The sequence below is a fragment of the Mustela erminea genome, chromosome 4 (genome assembly GCF_009829155.1).
Source record: "Mustela erminea isolate mMusErm1 chromosome 4, mMusErm1.Pri, whole genome shotgun sequence".
In the NCBI taxonomy this organism is placed as follows: Eukaryota; Metazoa; Chordata; class Mammalia; order Carnivora; family Mustelidae; genus Mustela; species Mustela erminea.
Window position 1 is genome coordinate 83772869 of NC_045617.1, and position 17991 is coordinate 83790859.

At 54.1% G+C, this 17991-nt stretch overlaps 1 protein-coding gene across 3 annotated transcripts in view; it reads right to left on the reverse strand.

Moving 5' to 3' along the window:
- CPNE5 (copine 5) overlaps positions 1 to 17991 on the reverse strand; it is an 89993-nt gene that overhangs the window by 22070 nt on the left and 49932 nt on the right. For 2 of the 3 annotated variants that reach the window (XM_032339757.1, XM_032339758.1), the window contains 3 exons: positions 11976 to 12079; positions 7286 to 7390; positions 191 to 232 (listed from right to left, as the gene is read on the reverse strand). In XM_032339757.1, coding sequence (XP_032195648.1) covers positions 191 to 232; positions 7286 to 7390; positions 11976 to 12079 — 251 coding nt within the window. Of the gene's footprint in view, positions 1 to 190; positions 233 to 7285; positions 7391 to 8731; positions 8824 to 11975; positions 12080 to 17991 lie in introns of those variants that run through there. The other variant, XM_032339759.1, reaches the window with a different exon arrangement.

Here is a 17991-nt window from a genome sequence, read left to right on the forward strand (position 1 = left end):
CCTCTGGTGCCTCACGGAAGCGGGGCAGGGACAAGCCACTGGGGCAGTGGACCCTGACGACCCTGGAAAACCCAGGCTCCCTCACCCCCAGAGCTGCCATTGGCTAGCTCTCCCACTTTGAGGGGAGGGCTCAACCACCCCTGGGGGCTGCTCTCATCCCCGCTCACCTTCTGTCCTCCTGCCTGCTTACCTGCCATCCCGATCCCAGTCGTACACCTCCACCTTGATGGTCCTGCAAGGCAAAGCGCCCGTGGTGGGGTGGGTTGACCCAGCACCTGCATGGCCGGGAAGACAAGGTCCCTCCCATGCTCCTGGGCCAGAAAGGTGCGCTGAGACATCCACCAGGCTCTAGGGCCCTCAAAGGACACACAACAGCCCCAGAGACAAAGGAATTATCTTTAGGCCTTTTAGTAAAGGTCTTGGGGACAGAGGCATCCTCAAAGCTGCCTAGGGACTTGCCTGAGTTTCAGGAAGGATATGGAAAAACAGTCTCAGACTTCAGTCACCCCACCTTCTCCTTGGCCACCCCAGATGGGACACAGGTCCCGGGAAGAAGCCATAGTGCGGATTTATCAAGGCGGGGGGGGGGGGGGGGCGCAGAGGGACCCTGGGATCTCAGGCCAGAGCCCTGCGCTCTCCTGGGGAGGGGTAACAAGACTACGAACTGGTGGGACCCCCATCCGAGGAGTCTGAGCAATGGGGAACCAGCACAGACCGGCAGGGAGGGGCCCAGGGCCTCCCCCAGTCAGGAATGGCCTGCTGAGCTTTTCCATTGCCACGACTGGCTCCTGAGTGAGGGTGTAATTATCTTCATATTTTAGCCTGGCTGCTTTAATTAGTTTGTTTTGACTCCTGTGCAGGGGGCTGGGCTTTGGGAGCCCATTTTATTTTTAGCCCGTTTCCATGGCAACAGGCTAGCAGACCAGAGGTGGGAGGAGGGAGGTGGAAGACCGCGGGTTAACCCTTGGTGCCAGTGGTCCTCCAGGGAGGCCCAGGGAATGGGGTAGCTGCCAGGATCTCCCTGCAGGCTCAGGATCGGGGTAGTGGGGGGGTGGAACCAGAGGCGTGGGGGAGCCGGGGTCTCCAGCCTCCGTCCGAATTGGGGCTCGCAGAGACAGCTGCCTGGGCCTGTTTTCTAGTTATAGATCATCTCGCCCCGGGGCCGCAGCCAGTCTTTGTGGGTCTTCGAGAAGTCGGCCTCGGGGTGGCGCGGCCCCCAGCAGGAGGCGCTGTCTCCCCGTAGATGAGCTTTCCCGCGGCCAGAGGGCGGGGTATGGATCTGCCCGCCGCCAGGCATCAACTGTCCCCCCATGGAGGAACGTCTGGGAGGTCGTGCACCACCCCGGATTTTTGTGACCATCTAGGTAAATGAGGCAGCCATGGAAGCCTTTCATTTCAAGGAATCCTCTTAAATTCTTAGGAAAAACAAAATACTGTGTCTCTCTCTGGAGTGAATCGTGGGGTAAAAAATCTAGGTCCCTGAAGTGGGGGGAGGAGGCTGGTGACTGGAAAGAGGCTGGAGTGCAGATGCTGTGGGACCTGGAGAGGTCACTGAACTTCTCTGAGCCACAGACCATCCTTTTCAAGAAGGATACTAGTGGAGTTGGCAGAGCCCACAAGGCGCACAGGTGGGTCTCCGTAAAAATGCCTCCCCCTCTCCACTCTGGCATTCGGCCACACTTGGATTGCTTTTCATAGGAAATTTACTTAAATCAGGGACCCTCCCACCTGGGTACCTGGGCTCTGCAACTTCCAGTTCCTGAAATGACAAGGCTGGAAGTAACCTCAGTGGTATCCAAGCCTGGCCATGTGGCTGATCACCACGGAGCCTGTCAGACATACACAGCCCCAAGTCCTGTTCCTGGCGTCTCTGGGCAGAGCCTGGGATCTAGTTTAAAGTTTCCCCACATACACACACCCCGCGGCTCTGCTGTGTGCGTTCATTTTCAGCTGGGGAAGCCAAGCCCTAAGGGATGTGCCCAGAGCTGGCCAGGGCCAGAGCCAGGACCCTGACCCACAATGCCAAAGTCACCCAGTCCTTCCCAGACCCATGCGGCTCTGCAGGGGACTTTCGGGGACCCCAGCAAGGAGTGTCTCTCCTGAGACCACCAACACCAGCCACTCAGGCGACTGGATCAGTGACAGCCACAGGCTCAGAAACTACAGGAGGACCCCAGTTACAGACACAGCCTTGGATACCCCCCCAAAATCACTAAGGAGGTTTTTGGTTTTTGTTTGTTTCTTGTTTTTAATCCCAGGGCGCAAGGGCTTGATTCAGTTGGTCTGGATGGTACTCAGGCTTGGGTAGTTTTGGAACATCCCCTGGCTGATTGGAATGCCTGGCCAGAGCCACCGACCTTCTCTAGAGGAGAGCGCTGGGCTCCCTCATCATTTGCACACTGGATCCCGGGCGCCAGCAGTTCAGAATCAGTTGGTCTGGGGTACAGCCTGGGCAGGGGGCGTATTAAAAACTCCCTGGGGAATTTTAAACTTGCCGCTGAGGTTGAGACTTCCAGGGGTGAGATTCCTGTGCAAATTCAGCCCAGCCCTCTCAATGGCCCCAGGGACTCTGTTTACCCCTCTGTAAAATGGGATCATCACACCCACTTTGGCGTTGTGAGAAGTCAACGACATCATTCACATGTCATTCACACCAGGATTGGACACATGTTCTGCTCCACCTAAAACACTCCAGCCTTTCGTCCAAGTCCCTGTCTCCCAAGCAATTGCTATTCACCATGAAAACGTCAGCTCCTTGAGACCAGGAAATGTGGGTTGTTTCGTTCCCTGCTGTAATCTTCAGCTTCTAGAACGGTGCCTGGCGTATAGTAGGTAATATAAATATTATTAAATATCTGTCGTCTGACTGAGATCTCACAACTCTGTGAAGTTACCATGCAGTGACAATTCCCTCCTTACACAAAATCATGAAGGGAAGCCCGGACCATGGGCGGGGGGTGGGGGGCGGAGGTGGGGCTTTCTCCAAATCAAGCTGTGAAGCCAGGCTTGGGGCCAGGAGCCAGTGTCCTGTGGGTCTCTGGATGCCTGGGGCTGCGGGGACAGAGCTGGGTCTGTGTGAGCCTTAGCAAGCCAGCGGGGCCAAGGGAGGCCAGCAAAGACTGCAGGCTTCCCTCTCTGAACACCTGCACACCGACAGCTCTATCTACAGTCTCCTCGGAGCAGAACTGTGTCTCTCTCCTAATGAGCTTCTCCAGGGCAGGAAGAGGTACTAGGCTGACAGGACTCCAGGGGTTGGCCCTAAACTGACTGAGTCAGCCCAACAGTCTTAGAGGCTTCGGGGAAGAAGACGGGTGTTGGGGTTCAGGGGGACAGGCAGCAACGCTGGAAGGTGGAGCTCTGTGTAAGCACAGCCACACAGCAGAGGCTTTCCCTCCTCTGCCTTCAGCTTCAGCTTCTACGTGTGTCAGCTGGTCATATGCAGTGGCTGGGCCCCCTCCCAGGACTCAGTATGCGGTAGGGTTCAAGGGTGATGTATTTCCCTTCTCCAGCAGGCCCACAAAAGTGTGTAGCTTCTGGGATGTGAGAGCCCCCAGTCCTGGGGAATCGTCTCCCCTCTCAGGGGAGGACCCAGTACAACTTACCCTCTTTACATCCACACATTCAACATTAAGGTGTGAGTGAGGGACGGCAGCCTAAGCGGGAGAATCTGGCTGGCTCAAGGGTGAATAGATCCTCAAGTTGCAGAATGCCCAAGGCCAGAGCAGAGGGGCTTCAGAAAAGGCTGGGGAAGGGCTTCTTGTCATCACCCATTTCACCCCACAGGAGGGCTGGACCACCTCTGATCTTGACGCCAGCCCCACTGTCCCCAGCTCTGCCCAGCTGGCTCGCTTGGATTTGAACTGGAGACAGCAAAGGTGAGGTGGACCTCTGCCTCTAGAGAAGGCAGTTTCTGGAGAAGGGAAATATACCTTCTCCTTGCTTGGGCAAGATACATAAGCTCTAGTTCTCTGTTTCCCCATCTGTGAAATGGGCATGTCCTTAGGGCCGAGCTTCTAGGGTTGCCGTGAAACTTAAATTCACAAAATAGGGTAATGTATTTAAACCAATTAGGGCACAATTTGACCCATGTCTGAAAGACTCAGTCATCTTAACTGGTTTCCACCCCCTCGTTCCAAGTAAACTCTCCTGCCTCACAGATCCCTGCTTCTCGCCCTCCCAGCTCTCTCCTTTATGGGAGGAGTTGATACTTCTATTTGGATTCTCCCCGAGCCCGGGACTCTGCCCCAGCCGCCCTCTCTCAGTACCCTCCTAGCTCTCGGACCATCTCTGTGTCTCTCTCCTGCTCCCTACTTGTGCAGGACCTGGGACATCTCACCTCTGCCAGCTCTCTGTCCTCCTCTCTGCTTGGCAGAGCACTGCCGTGCCTGTCACACAGCTGCCCCCTCAGGGTCCCTGTCACTCTTCCATTTCTCCCTCTCAACCTCAGCTCCAACACAAACGTCCTCTAAATCCCTTTCACTCCCAGATCTAGGCAGATGGCCAGGCCTTCAAGTCTTCACCTCCAGGCTCCAAGCAGACCTACCCCAAGTCCCTGGGCAAGCCCTCCACTAAATGTGCCCCACTCACACCCGTCTTAGCCATTTGGCCCCAGAGCATGAGGGACACGAATACAAATTCTCTAGGCAGCCTGCCTGGCTCCAAATAATGGTTCTACCACTGATGGGCAGTAAGATCCTAGGTGAGCTGTTAACGTCTTTGGGCCTCAGTTTCTTTACCTGTAAAATGTGGATAGTATTAGCACCTTTTTCAGAGGAAATTGTTGGAAGAATGAAATTAGCTTACATACATAAATGACCACAGAAGTGCTACAAGAGCATTTACTACTACTACTACTACTACTACTACTACTACTGCTACTACTACTACTTGGGGTCATAGTAATAATGTCATAGTCTCCCACTCTGGCCTGGGAGTAACCTAACGGGGAGGCTCGGATCTGATGTCCACTATGCCCACAGCACCCAGCAGCATGTCTGTGGCCTGGCTGGCTTGGAAGACACGGCTGCTAGATTAAACTGAATGTATTTTTGTGAGCTTCCAGAGGTACCTCGGGGGGAGAGGGAAACGGCTTTGTTTTCCTGCACAAACCCCTCCCTCTCCTACCCTGTGAGGGCCTTCCAGACACTTGCACCTCCCAAGTGGCTGTTGGGTACATAGGTCGCCCTAGAGCTCGGTGGCAGAGGAGCCGCGTGACAGGCCTGGCCCCCTCCATTAACACCACTGTCAGTCACGTCATGGTCAGTCTGTTCCCGGCTGTGGAGAGGGTCCTGGGCTGCCTGGTCATGCTGGAGAGAAACCAGTCTGGGGCTCAGCCTGCAAGGGGAGGGATGGGGGTGGGCTCTGGAGGTGTTCCCGTAACTTCACTTCCACTGGTGGCTGAACAGTGAGCCCTGTTGTCTGAGCCCAACTACCCCTCTCACTGTCACTGACAAGGCTGGGTTCTCAGGGTGCAGGGTTGTCAGGGGTCGGCTGAGCCCCCAACAGCCAGAGATGCCAATTCCTCCCACCCTGTGAGACTTGAACTGCTATGCTCTCCCATCCCCCAACCTTCAATTGCCCCCCTTCCCTGTCACCTCTCGCTAACTCAACCATTCTTCCAGCAACCAGAACCACCCCCCACAGTACCTCCCAGCCTTCCCCAAGTCTCCTTCTCACCCTCCTGCTCCAACCAGACTGTCCTTCCACTCCACAGCCCCCGGAAGCCCCAGGACTGGCCAGACATGTAACCGGGCTTCATTTGGCTGCAGTGTCTATTTTTGTCTCCAGTCTCATTTTGCACAATTATCTAGCTATCTAAAATGCAGATGTGTGCACATCTGAGCTCCCTGTGGTCAACCTCGAGGCTCCCTAGAGATGGAAACGTGGCTATATTCCCTTGAAAGCCACACAGCTGCAGGCGAAGCGTTGAGCACACATCGTAGGTACTCAGCGACCGCCTATGGAACAGACTGGCGGATCTGTCCCAGCTAAGAGGCAGGAGAAGGAGTCACCTCATCTCCTGGATCAGCAACCTAACAGGGCCGCCTGAGGGTTTCCTGGAGGGAGACAGGGATGTCTGAAGGCCATCCGCACTGTCCTTCCCACTCCTCCCCGCAACATGTACCCAGTCAGGAGACACTGTGAGCAGGGTCCCAGGGAGCCCTTGCCAACGGCATCAGCCAGGATCCCCTGCCAGGTCCGTTGTGATACCCCAGTACTCCTGTCCGGATGGCCTGCAGAAGCCCCGTGTTCCATCCCATCTGGCAGCTCATCCACCGGCAACAGCAATCAACAGGAAAGCAGGCCAGGTTCTCGAAACTTCACACAGACCGATGCCATCCTACTGCGCTCCCACTCCCCGGCACTCAGCACAACATGCAATTATCTGTTTCTTTGTGTGGTGATCGGATTAATGTCTGCCTCCCCCACAAGGATGTAAACTCTACAAGGTTGGGCAAAGGGTGAAGACAGCATGTTTGGTCTCCTGCTGAGTTCCCAGCATCTAGCGTGGTGCCCAGCAGACGGTGGTAAGTCAATAAATGTGGACAAAATGCGGGATTTGGTATTTTATGCACACCAGGGCTTTCTTGTAGGTTGAAGTTCATGGGAGCTTCTAAACAGCCCTTGAAGGTAGGTGGATGCTTAAAACTCATTCTACAGATAAGGAAACCGAGGCTCAGGCAGGTCAAAGCTTGCCCAGGTTGACAGCGCTTTTTATTCACAGAGCCAGAGTTAGAAACCAGGTCCCTGGTACCTACACCCAACAACCTACACTCAAACAATGACAGTGAGAGACGACAGACGTGTGATCAGGATGGGCTGCCGCACATCAAGAAAGTTCCAAGAGTTCTCCATACTCCGCCCCTCATACCCCATTTATCTTGGGATCCTGACTCCCCAGAGTCCATCTGCTAGGAGCTGGGGCTGGCATGGCCACCTCTGCCTGCATCAAGAGCCCCCATCCTGCCCCTGCCCGCCCCTCCACTGGAAATCACAAAGAGACAGGCTGCAGAGATCCAGGCGGGGACACCCAACACCCACCGGGGCTCCCTGGCTTCCTATCCCCCCTGGCTGGGGAGGTCCCCCACCAGCAGTGGGCTGCCAGACCAGGGGGACGGCGGCGGGGCAGTGGGGCGGGGTGGGGAACAGAGGCAGACACAGCCCAAGGAGGCAAGGGGCAGGAACAGCACAGCTCTGGGGGGCTCCGCCCCCACTGCCCAGCCAGCCAGCACCTATACCCTACACCTTACCCCCTACCCCTGTGAGGGACAGTGTCTCATCTCACCGGTCGTAGTCCCCGTTGCAGAGTGCTCTCACAGGGATGGAGAAGGTTTGCCAAACGGGGTTTAAGGTGTTCTTCATGACCTCGGTCTTGTGGCAGATGGTGAACCTGGTAAAGAAGAGACAGAAGGTGTCAGGCCCCAACCGAGGGAGGCAGAATCCAGGTCAACAGAGGGGCCAACCAATTAACCTCTGCGGTTGCCTGACAGTGGAAGCTAGAGCTTCAGGAGGCGATGAGCTCCCTGTCACTAGCAGCATCCAGACACTACCTGCAGCCATTTTCCCCTAAAGATTTTATTTTTTTATTTGAGACAGAGCAAGCGAGTGAGCATGCACAAGCAGGGGGAGGAGCAGAGGGAGGGGGAGAAGCAGGCTCCCCAGTGAGCAGGGAGCCCAAAGCAGGGCTCCATCTAGGACCTTGGGATTGTGCCCTGAGCTGAAGGCAGATGCTTCACCAACCAAGCCGCCCAGGCAGGTGGCCATTTCTTGGTGACAGTTGAGAGAGATTCCCAGAAGGAGGTGGGGAGTGTCAGGAGATAATGCGTTCTGCCCCCCTACCCCCCTCTCTGTGTGACCTTGAGTAAGCTGATCCCTCCCTTATAAACTCAGGGAGTTGGCTACTGTCAGACGTTCCTCATCTGAGATCCGTGGAAGGATCTGTGGATGGGATTTAAGGGTTTGTGAAGCCCTAAAATCGGGGTGACCTTGGGTGCATGACTTTCATATATTTGCTGCTCCCCTGCCTGGAGCGTTATCTCCCCAGATTCCCATGTCCATGGCTCACTTACTCACTTCCTTTCGGTCTTTACTCCAGTGTCACCCATTTGATAAAAGCACCCGCCTTGATATAAAATTTATTTAACCCCCAGTCCCCTGTCTCTGACATCCCTTTGTCCCCTTCCATGCTTTTTTTCCATTTTACCTGTTATCATTTGACATTTGACACAGTCTATGTTTCTCCTTATTTACTTGTACGGTTTGTCGGCGAAACGCAAGCTCTGTGAAGGCAAGGGTTTGTTTGGTCTTCCTGGATCACTGATTTATCTCTGGTGCCCAGACCAGCGCCTGACACTGAGTAAGCGTTCACTAAATATTTTTTAGGAACCAACTAATGAATAGATGTATGTCTTGCAGCAGAGTTTCCACAGCTTTCCCTGGCATTAAAGGCCGTGAAAGTGAGGCCCCTGGCTTAGACAATCTCTTAGACACTTTTGGCTCTCCCAGTCTGAATCCACGAGCCTGCTTTGCAAACTGAAAGTGTCGGACTGGCTTACCCCGCCGGGCTCCAGTCCAGCGTCCCTGCCCACTCCCCGTGCGTGCCTGCTGGCCACATCGTAGCAGCCTGCCCTTGCCAACACAGAGGGGCAGCCAGGAGCCAGAGAGGGGGCCGGGGGCACAAGCTGTCCCCCTGTGATTTCCCAGCCTCCCCACCCCCACCCCAGCCACCTACCAGCCTAGAAAGGTCACGCAGGAAAGCGCCTGGGCCCCGCCCATGCCCACACAGCCTCTGCCATTTCTTCTCTGGCAATTTTCAAGTCAAAATGTCATTCCTGTCACCGCGGCTCAGCGTTTCTCTTCTCTGCTCCTTCTCGCCCGCCCACTGGAGTGTGGAGATACATGTGGGAGACCTCCCCACACACCCTGGAGCTGGTGACTAGGATGGGAATGAGGACGGGGACAGGAGGGGGCCACGGCTGCCCAAGCTGGGGCAGGCAGGTAAGGCAGGAAGACAAAAGGGTTGGGGAGGAGGGCGTGAGAGGTAGAATCAGGAGCCACCCCTGGGCTGTGAAGGGAGGGAAGGTCGCCTGCGCAGAAGCCTGGGGCTAGGCTCCAGAGACCTCCTACCTGGAACAGTCACGCCCACCTTCTGTGGACCCTCCCAGCCCCTCCATCTCTTTGGACCCACCGACTTCTCCGTGTCTTCTCCCTTGCCAACCAGTATCCTGACCAGGTATTCTGCACTATTAGCCTGATTGCCTCCCTCGGGCTTCTGATCTGAAGCTGCTTTTTTTAAGGTCCTCCAAGCCCCTCATCACCAAATCCACAGACCCCTGGACTCCCTGCTGCAGCTGCCCTGGGGCCAGGCCCTGGCATGGAAATGGTCCTGCAGACATCTCTGGCTCAACTCAATTCACCCCGATATCCGCTCAGGCCGTGATGTGGGAGACCATGAACCCGAGGATCTAACAGGTGAAGCTCCAGGACCCCTGCTACCAGCTGTGCCTCCCTGAGCAGGAGACTTTCTCTGAGCTTCCCCTTCACTGTAAAATGATTGGGGGGTGGATCCAGTAGCTAATACTGCCACGCCCTGTTCTAATGACACATATGAACTCACTTGGTCCTCACAGCAACCCTGTGAGGAAGGTGGTAGGATTATCCCCACTGTACATAACAAGAAACCGAGCTGGGGAGGTGCACTGTCCAATATGGTAGCCACTAGCCACATGGGGCTATTTACCTTTAAATTAAATTAAATTAAAGTTTAATTTAATTAAAAATTAAACTCCTCAGTCACCCTTTGCACATACTCAACAGCTGTGGTAGCTAATGGCGACTGTATTGGATGGTGAGACACAGAACACTCCCATCATTCCAGAAAGTTCCATTGGGTTAAGAGACTTGCCTAAAGGTACACAGCGGGCAGCCTGGCAGACTGGCAGAGCCGGAGGGGTGACCGGGACTGAAGAAGACAAAGTAGGTACAGCACCAGCAGCTCCATGGGTGCTCCATGGGCGCTTCCTCCCCTTACCCCCAGGACATTCCACTCCCTGGGTTCCCTCACTGACCTTCCTTCTGACCTCTTCCTAACTGGTAATGTCACCCGAACCTTCTACTGGTCTCTCCTCAAACCTTGGGTAACCACCCTGCTTCCACCAGGTCAGCCTCTGACCTGTGCCCACAGACAGCCCCACCCTCTGGGGGTCTCTGGGTGGGTTTCTCCAGCTGCCCTTGGAGAGATCCAGCCCGTGCCTCAAGGGAAACTCACCCCCAAATAAACTCCCATCGCCTCCCCCATTGGACCAGCTCCTTTGCCATTTTTAACACTCTGGGTTTCCCACAGCTCCACTGCCAGGAAGGGGCTCTGACTTCAGTGACCACCCCAGTCCTGCCCAGTGAGGTCTGCTCACTGTCCTTTTGCCCCGCCCTCCCCTCCCCACTTCCTCCCTGCATTCCCCCCAGCAAGGCTCGCCTGCGGCGCAGCACCTCCCACCTGTTCACGGTGTCAGTCACGAGTCTCTCCCTCTTCCCTGCCCCCTCCCCACCCATCCTACACAGGCTCTGCTAGAACAATCACTGGCAAACACTTTGCAACACACCCCTCCCCTGCTCCTAAATCCCAATCCCTCTCTCCTGGCCCCGCTGGCCTTCACCTCTGAAACAAACCCGGCCCGACCAGGCACTGGCTCTCTGGAGGGGACCTGTGTGGACATTTCCGTGGGCGCCCGGAACATCGCTGGGCCCTTTCCCTCCCTCCCTCAAGTCAAGTCAAAGTCAACAAGAATTATTTAAAGAAATCCTGCTGGGAGTCCTTTGGTGAGACAAAGACTCCTTTTGTTATGCAAATGATCACACCTAATTTCCCTTGTTTTGTTCGTTCAGGTTTTAAAATCAGTTTTCTCTTGAACTGAAACACACCTCCTCCTACTCCTCCCTGCCCCCCAACACACACACACACACACACACACACACACACACACACACACACACACACACACAGTTCCAGAATCCAGGGGAACTGGGCGGAGGCCTTTCTGCCCTCCGCTCCGGGAACATCTGCTTTGCGCTCTGCTTTTCTCTTGCCTGTTATTCTTCCCTTCTCCTTCCCCATGGATCCATTTTCTCCCTCTCCTTCTCCAGCAGTGTCTTTCTAATTAACCTCCCTGACCCCATGGCTTCCTGGTTCGGCAGCATCCCAGCTCAAAGTGGCCACAGCCTCCCAAAGCCATGTTGCTTCAAGAGACGGTGGAGACTGCCTCATCCAACTGGCTTATTTTCCTGATGAGAAAACAGGCCCAGAGAGGGGGCATAACTTGCCCCAGGTCACACAGCGAGCTGGTGGGGTGGACAGAGGTCCCCAGACCCTCAACCTGGAATCTGAGCATCCGTGTGCACAGCTGACCTACATTTGCCGCCGCGCTGTGTGTGTTTCCGTCATACTGTGGGTGGCTTCCAGATTAGGGAGAGGAGAGGAGGAAATGGGGGATTTAAAGACGCGTGCAGTTTTGAATGAAGCCTTTGGCAAGGTGTGGGGCTGGGCAGGTAACAGGGTCCTGAGTTGCCATGCTGGGCGTGTGGTAGTTGGGTGGGGGGTGCGTGGGGTAGTGTGGGTGTTCCGAGGGCTGCGGGCGGAGGAGGGGTGGGCTGGAGATATGCGCTGACTTGTGTGTAAGAAGGAAGGGGCTATCGGAGGGATCCTTCCTTCCCACCCCAGCCCAGCTTTCGCTCACTCCCCTCTACCTCCAACAACCATGCCTGAGACCCTCAGAATGGCACCCTGGCTTCGGGGTTGCCCTTACCTCCCACTGGTCCCAACCACGTGTCAGGGTACCACTGGGAGCCCCTGACTTCCATGCTGAGTAGGAGGCCCAGGTACCACTGGAAAGAAGCAAGTCCAAGCCCCCCTGCCTGGCAGGTCGCCACACCCCTCCCTGCCCGATGCTGGAAAGGGGGTGAAGTGTGGTCAGGGAACTCACGTTCCATCCTCATTGCTTCTGTAGAACACCAAGAAGGGGTCGGACTTCCCAAAGAAATCTTTCTTGTCCAGCTTGTTGGCACAGAACTGCATTGTGGCTACATCCTGGTAGGAAGGAGGCAGAACAAGGGTGTGAGGCAGGAGAAGGCTGGAGGGTGCCCCAATCCCCGTGGAAACACAGTCCCGAGGCCCTGGAAAACAGAAGGATTCCGAGCCCCAAGCTGGTTAAAGGACAGCATGTTTTGTTTGCCCTGCACCAATGAAGGGCCAGGCCCTGGGCTAATACTTGGGGGATCTCATTCCATCTTCAAACAACCCCACTGGGCAGGTCTGATGGAGCAGTGCAGGGTAGGGGGCAGAGGCCGGGGGTGAAGCAGGTGGATTCTGGAACCCACTGCCCCAGTTTGAATTCTGGTTCTAAACTTTCTAGCTGTGCAACCTTAGACAAGGGAGGCAACCCCTAAGTGCCTCAGTTTCCCCTCTGTAACACAAGGCTGATCACAGCACCCACCTCAAAGGGCTGTTGCAAGGACTAGAGGCAAAGCCCTCGGCAGAGTGAAGTCACATCAGTGTTCATGTGCCTCACTCTGTTTTTTCACACAATGGCTCAGAGAGCTGAATCAGCTCACCCAAGGCTCCTCTGAGCTGGGTCTGCCAACCTCAGAGCCCTCACTCTGTCCACACTGCCTCATCCCCTCACACACCGGGTGGCTCCCAGCAGACGGTCAAGATGAAACATCATTGGGGCTCCTGGGTGGCGCAGTCAGTTAAGCGCCTGACACTTGGTTTCACCTCAGGTCATGATCTCAGGGTCAGGGGATGGAGCCTCTGTGCTGAGCTGGGGGTCTGCTTGGGATTCTTCCTCTCCCTCTCCCTCTCCCTCTGTTTCTCCCCTTGCTCACATGCTCTCTTTCTCTCAAATAAATACATCTTAAAAAAAAAAAAATGAGACATCACTTTCATGCCCACTAACCCATGAGAAACCCACCCACCTCTCCAAGGTGAGAGGCCTCAGGCTCAAAGAATGGAGTGACTCCCTCAAGTTCGAGAAGCAGAGCCCTGGTATCTGACTGCCCTGACTCAGCCCAAGAGCACAAAGAAGTTACCCAGGCCCTGGAGAAGACTGCTGGACCCCTCCGTGGCCCCCCATCCCTCAGTTTGCTGCGGCTGACAGGGCCCTGGGCAGAAGTGCCCCCACATCCTCCTCTCCAGCCATCACCATATGGCCTCTTCAACCTGAAAGGTCTGCATCCGGACAAATCAGCTGCCAGGTGGCCAGGGCTGGGAGCTTTGTCGTCAGGTCCCTGGGGCCCAGCTTGCCCTTCAGAGCCAGGGCCTGTCGGGAAGTCACCTAGCTCTCACACTGCCCCCTTCCTCTCACTGGGGGGCCAGTCTCATGAGATCAGTGTCCTACAGCCCTGTGAGAACCAAAATGGTGGCAGAGATGAAAAGGTAACTTCCCCCAAGTTTGAAGGACATGGCCAAAGGTTTGGGGGTGGGTATGATAGTATAATGGTTAAGGATATGATTGCTGGGAGGGGGGAAAAAAAAAAAGAACATGGCTGCTGGGGCCAGGCTGCCTGCTCCAGCTCCGTCCCTTTCTAGCTGTGTGACCTAGAGCAAGTTGTTCACCCTCTCTGGCCTCAGTGTTCTCATCTGTAGAACTGGGTACTGGCAGCCTACCTCATAGGCTTGGTGTGAGGTTGAAATGAGTCAATATGACGATAGTGCTGGAAACAGGGTATGGTGCACACCGGGGCCTTGAACGTGCAAGCTATCATGGTTATTTGTACCCTTGCCCCTCCCTGTACCCATGACAGGGGTGGACTCTGTCCCTGCCCCAGCCCCACCCCCTCACACACCTTCCCTCAGGACACCTGACAATAGCAAACACAAAGCAGCCCTCCCTTTTCTCATTCATTCATTCAACATACATTTATTAGATACCGTAGGCATGGCCAAGTCACTGAGCTCCTTATACCTTTAGCCCTTGAAGTAATCCTTTGTTGCTTTTTTATCAATGAGGAACCAGGGGGTGGAAGCAGCTACCCTGGCCAAGATCACCAGTGGGCAACTGGTAGACCGGCAATTCAACGCGTACGAATGGATTTCCAAGTCATGTCTCTTCCGGCACCCCACTCTGCTCCCTGAGAGAGAGAGCGCTGTCCAGTTCATGGGGTTTGCTGCTCTGGTTTCGTCCGACTCTGGGGTGGGTATGGACAGGGAGGGGCTGGCCTCTGGTTAACCTGGGCCGCAAGTGCCCCCTCAAGGGAGGTGCTGAGGAGGGGCCGTGCTGAGGCACACAGAGGGGCCCAGGTAATGATGGCTTTCCTCATGTCCCTCTTCATGGCCCACCCGAGAGGAAGAAGGAGTTGGACTGGGGGCTTGCAAGGCCTAGGAGACCCGGGAATCTTAAGCCTCCAGAGAAATCTAGGACGTCAGACCTGGAATAAAAGACCGACTTCTTTATTGAGCACTTACTACATGCAAGTCACTGTATGAGGCCTCCTCTTTATGCACATTATTTCACTGAATCTGCATAACAACCATATGAAGTAACTCTGCTACTCTCTCCATTTTACACATAAGGAAACTGAGGGTTTTAAATCATGTCCTGTGTCCAAGGTCACACAGAGTGTCACCCAGGCGGGGCTTTCCCCCTCAGCCTTGCTGAAAGGTCTCTAACCTTCTAAACCTGCCCCCTGCAGTCACTGTATCTCCACAGCAGAAAGTTCCAATCCTATCCTGTGTTGGAGGGAGGGAGCATTTTAAATGCCTCCTGGAGGAGCTCTATTCTGTGACCTAGAAAAAGAAGGAGGTCTAGGACAAGGTGGGCTCCCAACGCTGGCTATAGAATTGGTGAGGCCAGTGGCAAACGGAAAATGGGACAGCAGGCCTTTAAACCAAGCATAGGTGGCATAGGACCTACGGGACTGCACTGCTCATGGGCTCACGAAGCCGGCCCTTCCTCCTCCCCATGGGGGAAGGGGGCCGTGGCACCAGAAAACACTGACCTTCAGAGTCTGCTGAGGACAGCAGGGGGTACAGCCCAGCAAGGCGCCCTGAGTTCTGGGCTCTCTGCCTCAGTTTTCTTATCTGTAAACCTGCTGGATGGGGCAGGGGGCGACGCTGTCTTTTAATGCCAGGCGATTTAGGCTTCGGTGTTGAGCATATGGGGATGGGGGTGGCAGTGGAGAAGGCTGGCACTCAAGAGTCCAGAGCCTCTGCAGCTTCCCCAGCATATGCCTTGTCTGGAACTCCAGGTGTGACCCCTTGCATCTGGAGGTCAACTGAATGAACACAGGCAAGCCACACGCAGCAACCTGCAGTGACTGACTCGAAAATTATTACATATATTGAAACAGCCAAAAGCAATGCCATAAAATCCAGGGGCCAAAGCTCTTATGGGTGCTTCCTAGGAGAAGCCCTCAAAGCCCTGAAAGGAAGGGAAGGAGGAACAGTTGATGTAGAACATTACAGCTCATCACTCCCAGGACCACTCAGTGCTCCCCTAGGAGGTCCACTGTTCCCCGCACCACACCTGACACAAAACAGTACGCAGGAGCCCAGGCCATCTGCTTGGAGCTACACTTCTGCCACCTATCCGCTGAGCAGCCTGTAGCAAGCGATGTCACCTAAGCCTGGGTGGTCGCCTCTGGAAAAATAGAGTAGGAATGCCCCCTGTGACCCCGTCATGGGGAGTAAAGCAAAGAGCCAATGTCAAACACCAGTCCACAGTGTGGAGCATGGAGCTGCTGTCAGAATGGGAATCAATGCCAATGTTCATAGCAGCAATGTCCACAATAGCTAAACTGTGGAAAGAGCTGAGATGTCTATCAACAGATGCACAGATAAAGAAAATGTGGTACATATATACAATGGAATACTATGCAGCCATCAAAAGAAATGAAGTCTTTGCCATTTGCGACGACATGGATGGAACTAGAGGGTTTTATGCTGGACGAAATAAGACAATCAGAGAAAGACAGTTATCGTATGCTCTCACTGATATGAGGAATTTCAGAAACAAGACAAAGGATCATAGGGTAAGGGAAGGAAAAATGAAGCAAGACGAAACCAGAGAGGTAGTCAAACCATAAGACACTCTTAATCTTAGGAAACAACAGGGTTGCTGGAGTGGAGAGGGGTGGGAGGGATGGAGTGGCTGGGAATGGACACTGGGGAGGTGTGTGCTATGGTGAGTGCTGTGAAGTGTGTAAGACTGATGAATCACAGACCTGTACCCCTGAAACAAATAATATACTAAATGTTATTAGAAAAAAAAAAAAAAAAGAATGGGAGTCGACGCTTGTGGACTGCCCATCTACTCCTGGGCTGAACCCTATGCAACCACAATGATTCACTGGTGTCTACCTACAAAAATGGCAGTAGAATATGGCTCTGCCTGCTCTGTGCCCAGCATATCCTTTCATGGCTATTGGCTCCTTTAGTCCTCTCACCAATCCCATGAGGCAGAAACTATTATTAGTCCCATTTCAAAGATGAGGAAACTGAGGCCCAGAGAGGTTAACACCCTTACCTGAAGCCACACAGCAATCTGGAGGAGAAGCTGGGATCAGAACCAGACGGTCTGGCTCCAAAGCTTAATAATTGAGATTTCACACAATGACCCCGCATCATCCTGATAAGTTTAATTATGTTCTGTAGCCTCAGTTTGAGGAGTCAGAGAAGTGTGAAATCCATTTTAGAAAAGGCCTCCTCCGTGCAAACTAGTTAAAATTACAGGGGAAGGGAAAAAAAAAAAAAAAAAAAAGCCTGGCTCTGAAATTCAGCTAACTGGAAAAATCCTCTGGGGAGCCACACCTCATTCCCACCAGTGGCAAATCCGTGAGGTGTTGCTGGCCGCTCTTTCTGCTGCTCAGCCTGATCCGCCCTCCCTAACGCGGTCTAGACCTGGAAGCGTTCACCCAGAGCCTCTTGTGATCGTCGGTACTGTGGTGCCATTGCTGTATCCACAGGGATAAAACAGACCTGCCTGTGAGACTTCTAGGGTATGACCAAGGCAGGCTTCTTCCCACTTGGGTGCACATACCCCCATGGGGAGTCCTTGAGACAAGGCCCTGTAGCCGTCTGGGGACTCTGCTTTTTTTCTTTTTCATTTTATTTTATTTAAATTCAATTAACGAACATAGAGTGTATTATCAATTTCAGAGGTAGAATTCCTCAGTTGCTTAGAACACGCAGTCCATCACCATGCAGCCTCCTTAATGCCCGTCCTCCAGCGCCCTCCCCAGGGACTGCGCTTTTGAAGGTGGCTCTGAGTTAGGTCAATAGTCATATCATATGGACAAGGCTTTGACCGCTGCTTTGACCTCTCCCCTTAAAGGCAGGTTGGTAAATGGACTCCAGGAAGAGTATGGGGAGTGGCGATAGATGGACTGGGCCCCCAGGATTTGGAAGCAGCCAATCCAGGCTGAGGTCAGAGGTCCCGCTGTTGGAAGCTTCAGCTGGAGGGTGGGGCTCTCCGAGCACGTGAAATGCTCTTCCCAAACCAGAACCATCTCTGGAATCCACTGTGAAGATAAACAACTCCTGCAATATATAATTTCCTGCAATTTCTGCCTTTTCGCCCTGTCGTTTTAAAAAACATATTAAGTTCTTCTAAAACAGCAGGATTGCCTCAATTTGCATCTTTCCGCATGTTAATCAGGCTGCTGGCGAGATTACAGCAAACAGCCATTCACTTCCGGATGGCCAGGCCTACTGTAGCTTGTTAGCTGTCCCTGACCCAGAGAGGGCCCCTGCAGGTTAGAGTTCAGACCCAGAGGGCAGCTGGTGGGCTGAAGGCCAGGAGAGGGTAGCAACATGGGGTTTGGGGGGGGCGGGGGTGGAAGCTGGGCCTTGCTGGCATGCTCCAGGATCAGAACAATAGTAAGGGAGGTACAAAAATTTAAAAGGCCCCCAAAAGCTCAGTCATCAAAATCAAGATTTTAATGTGAATCTTGAAAAATCAAAATCAGTGCAAAAACCCATGACAAATAAAACATCCCCAATTC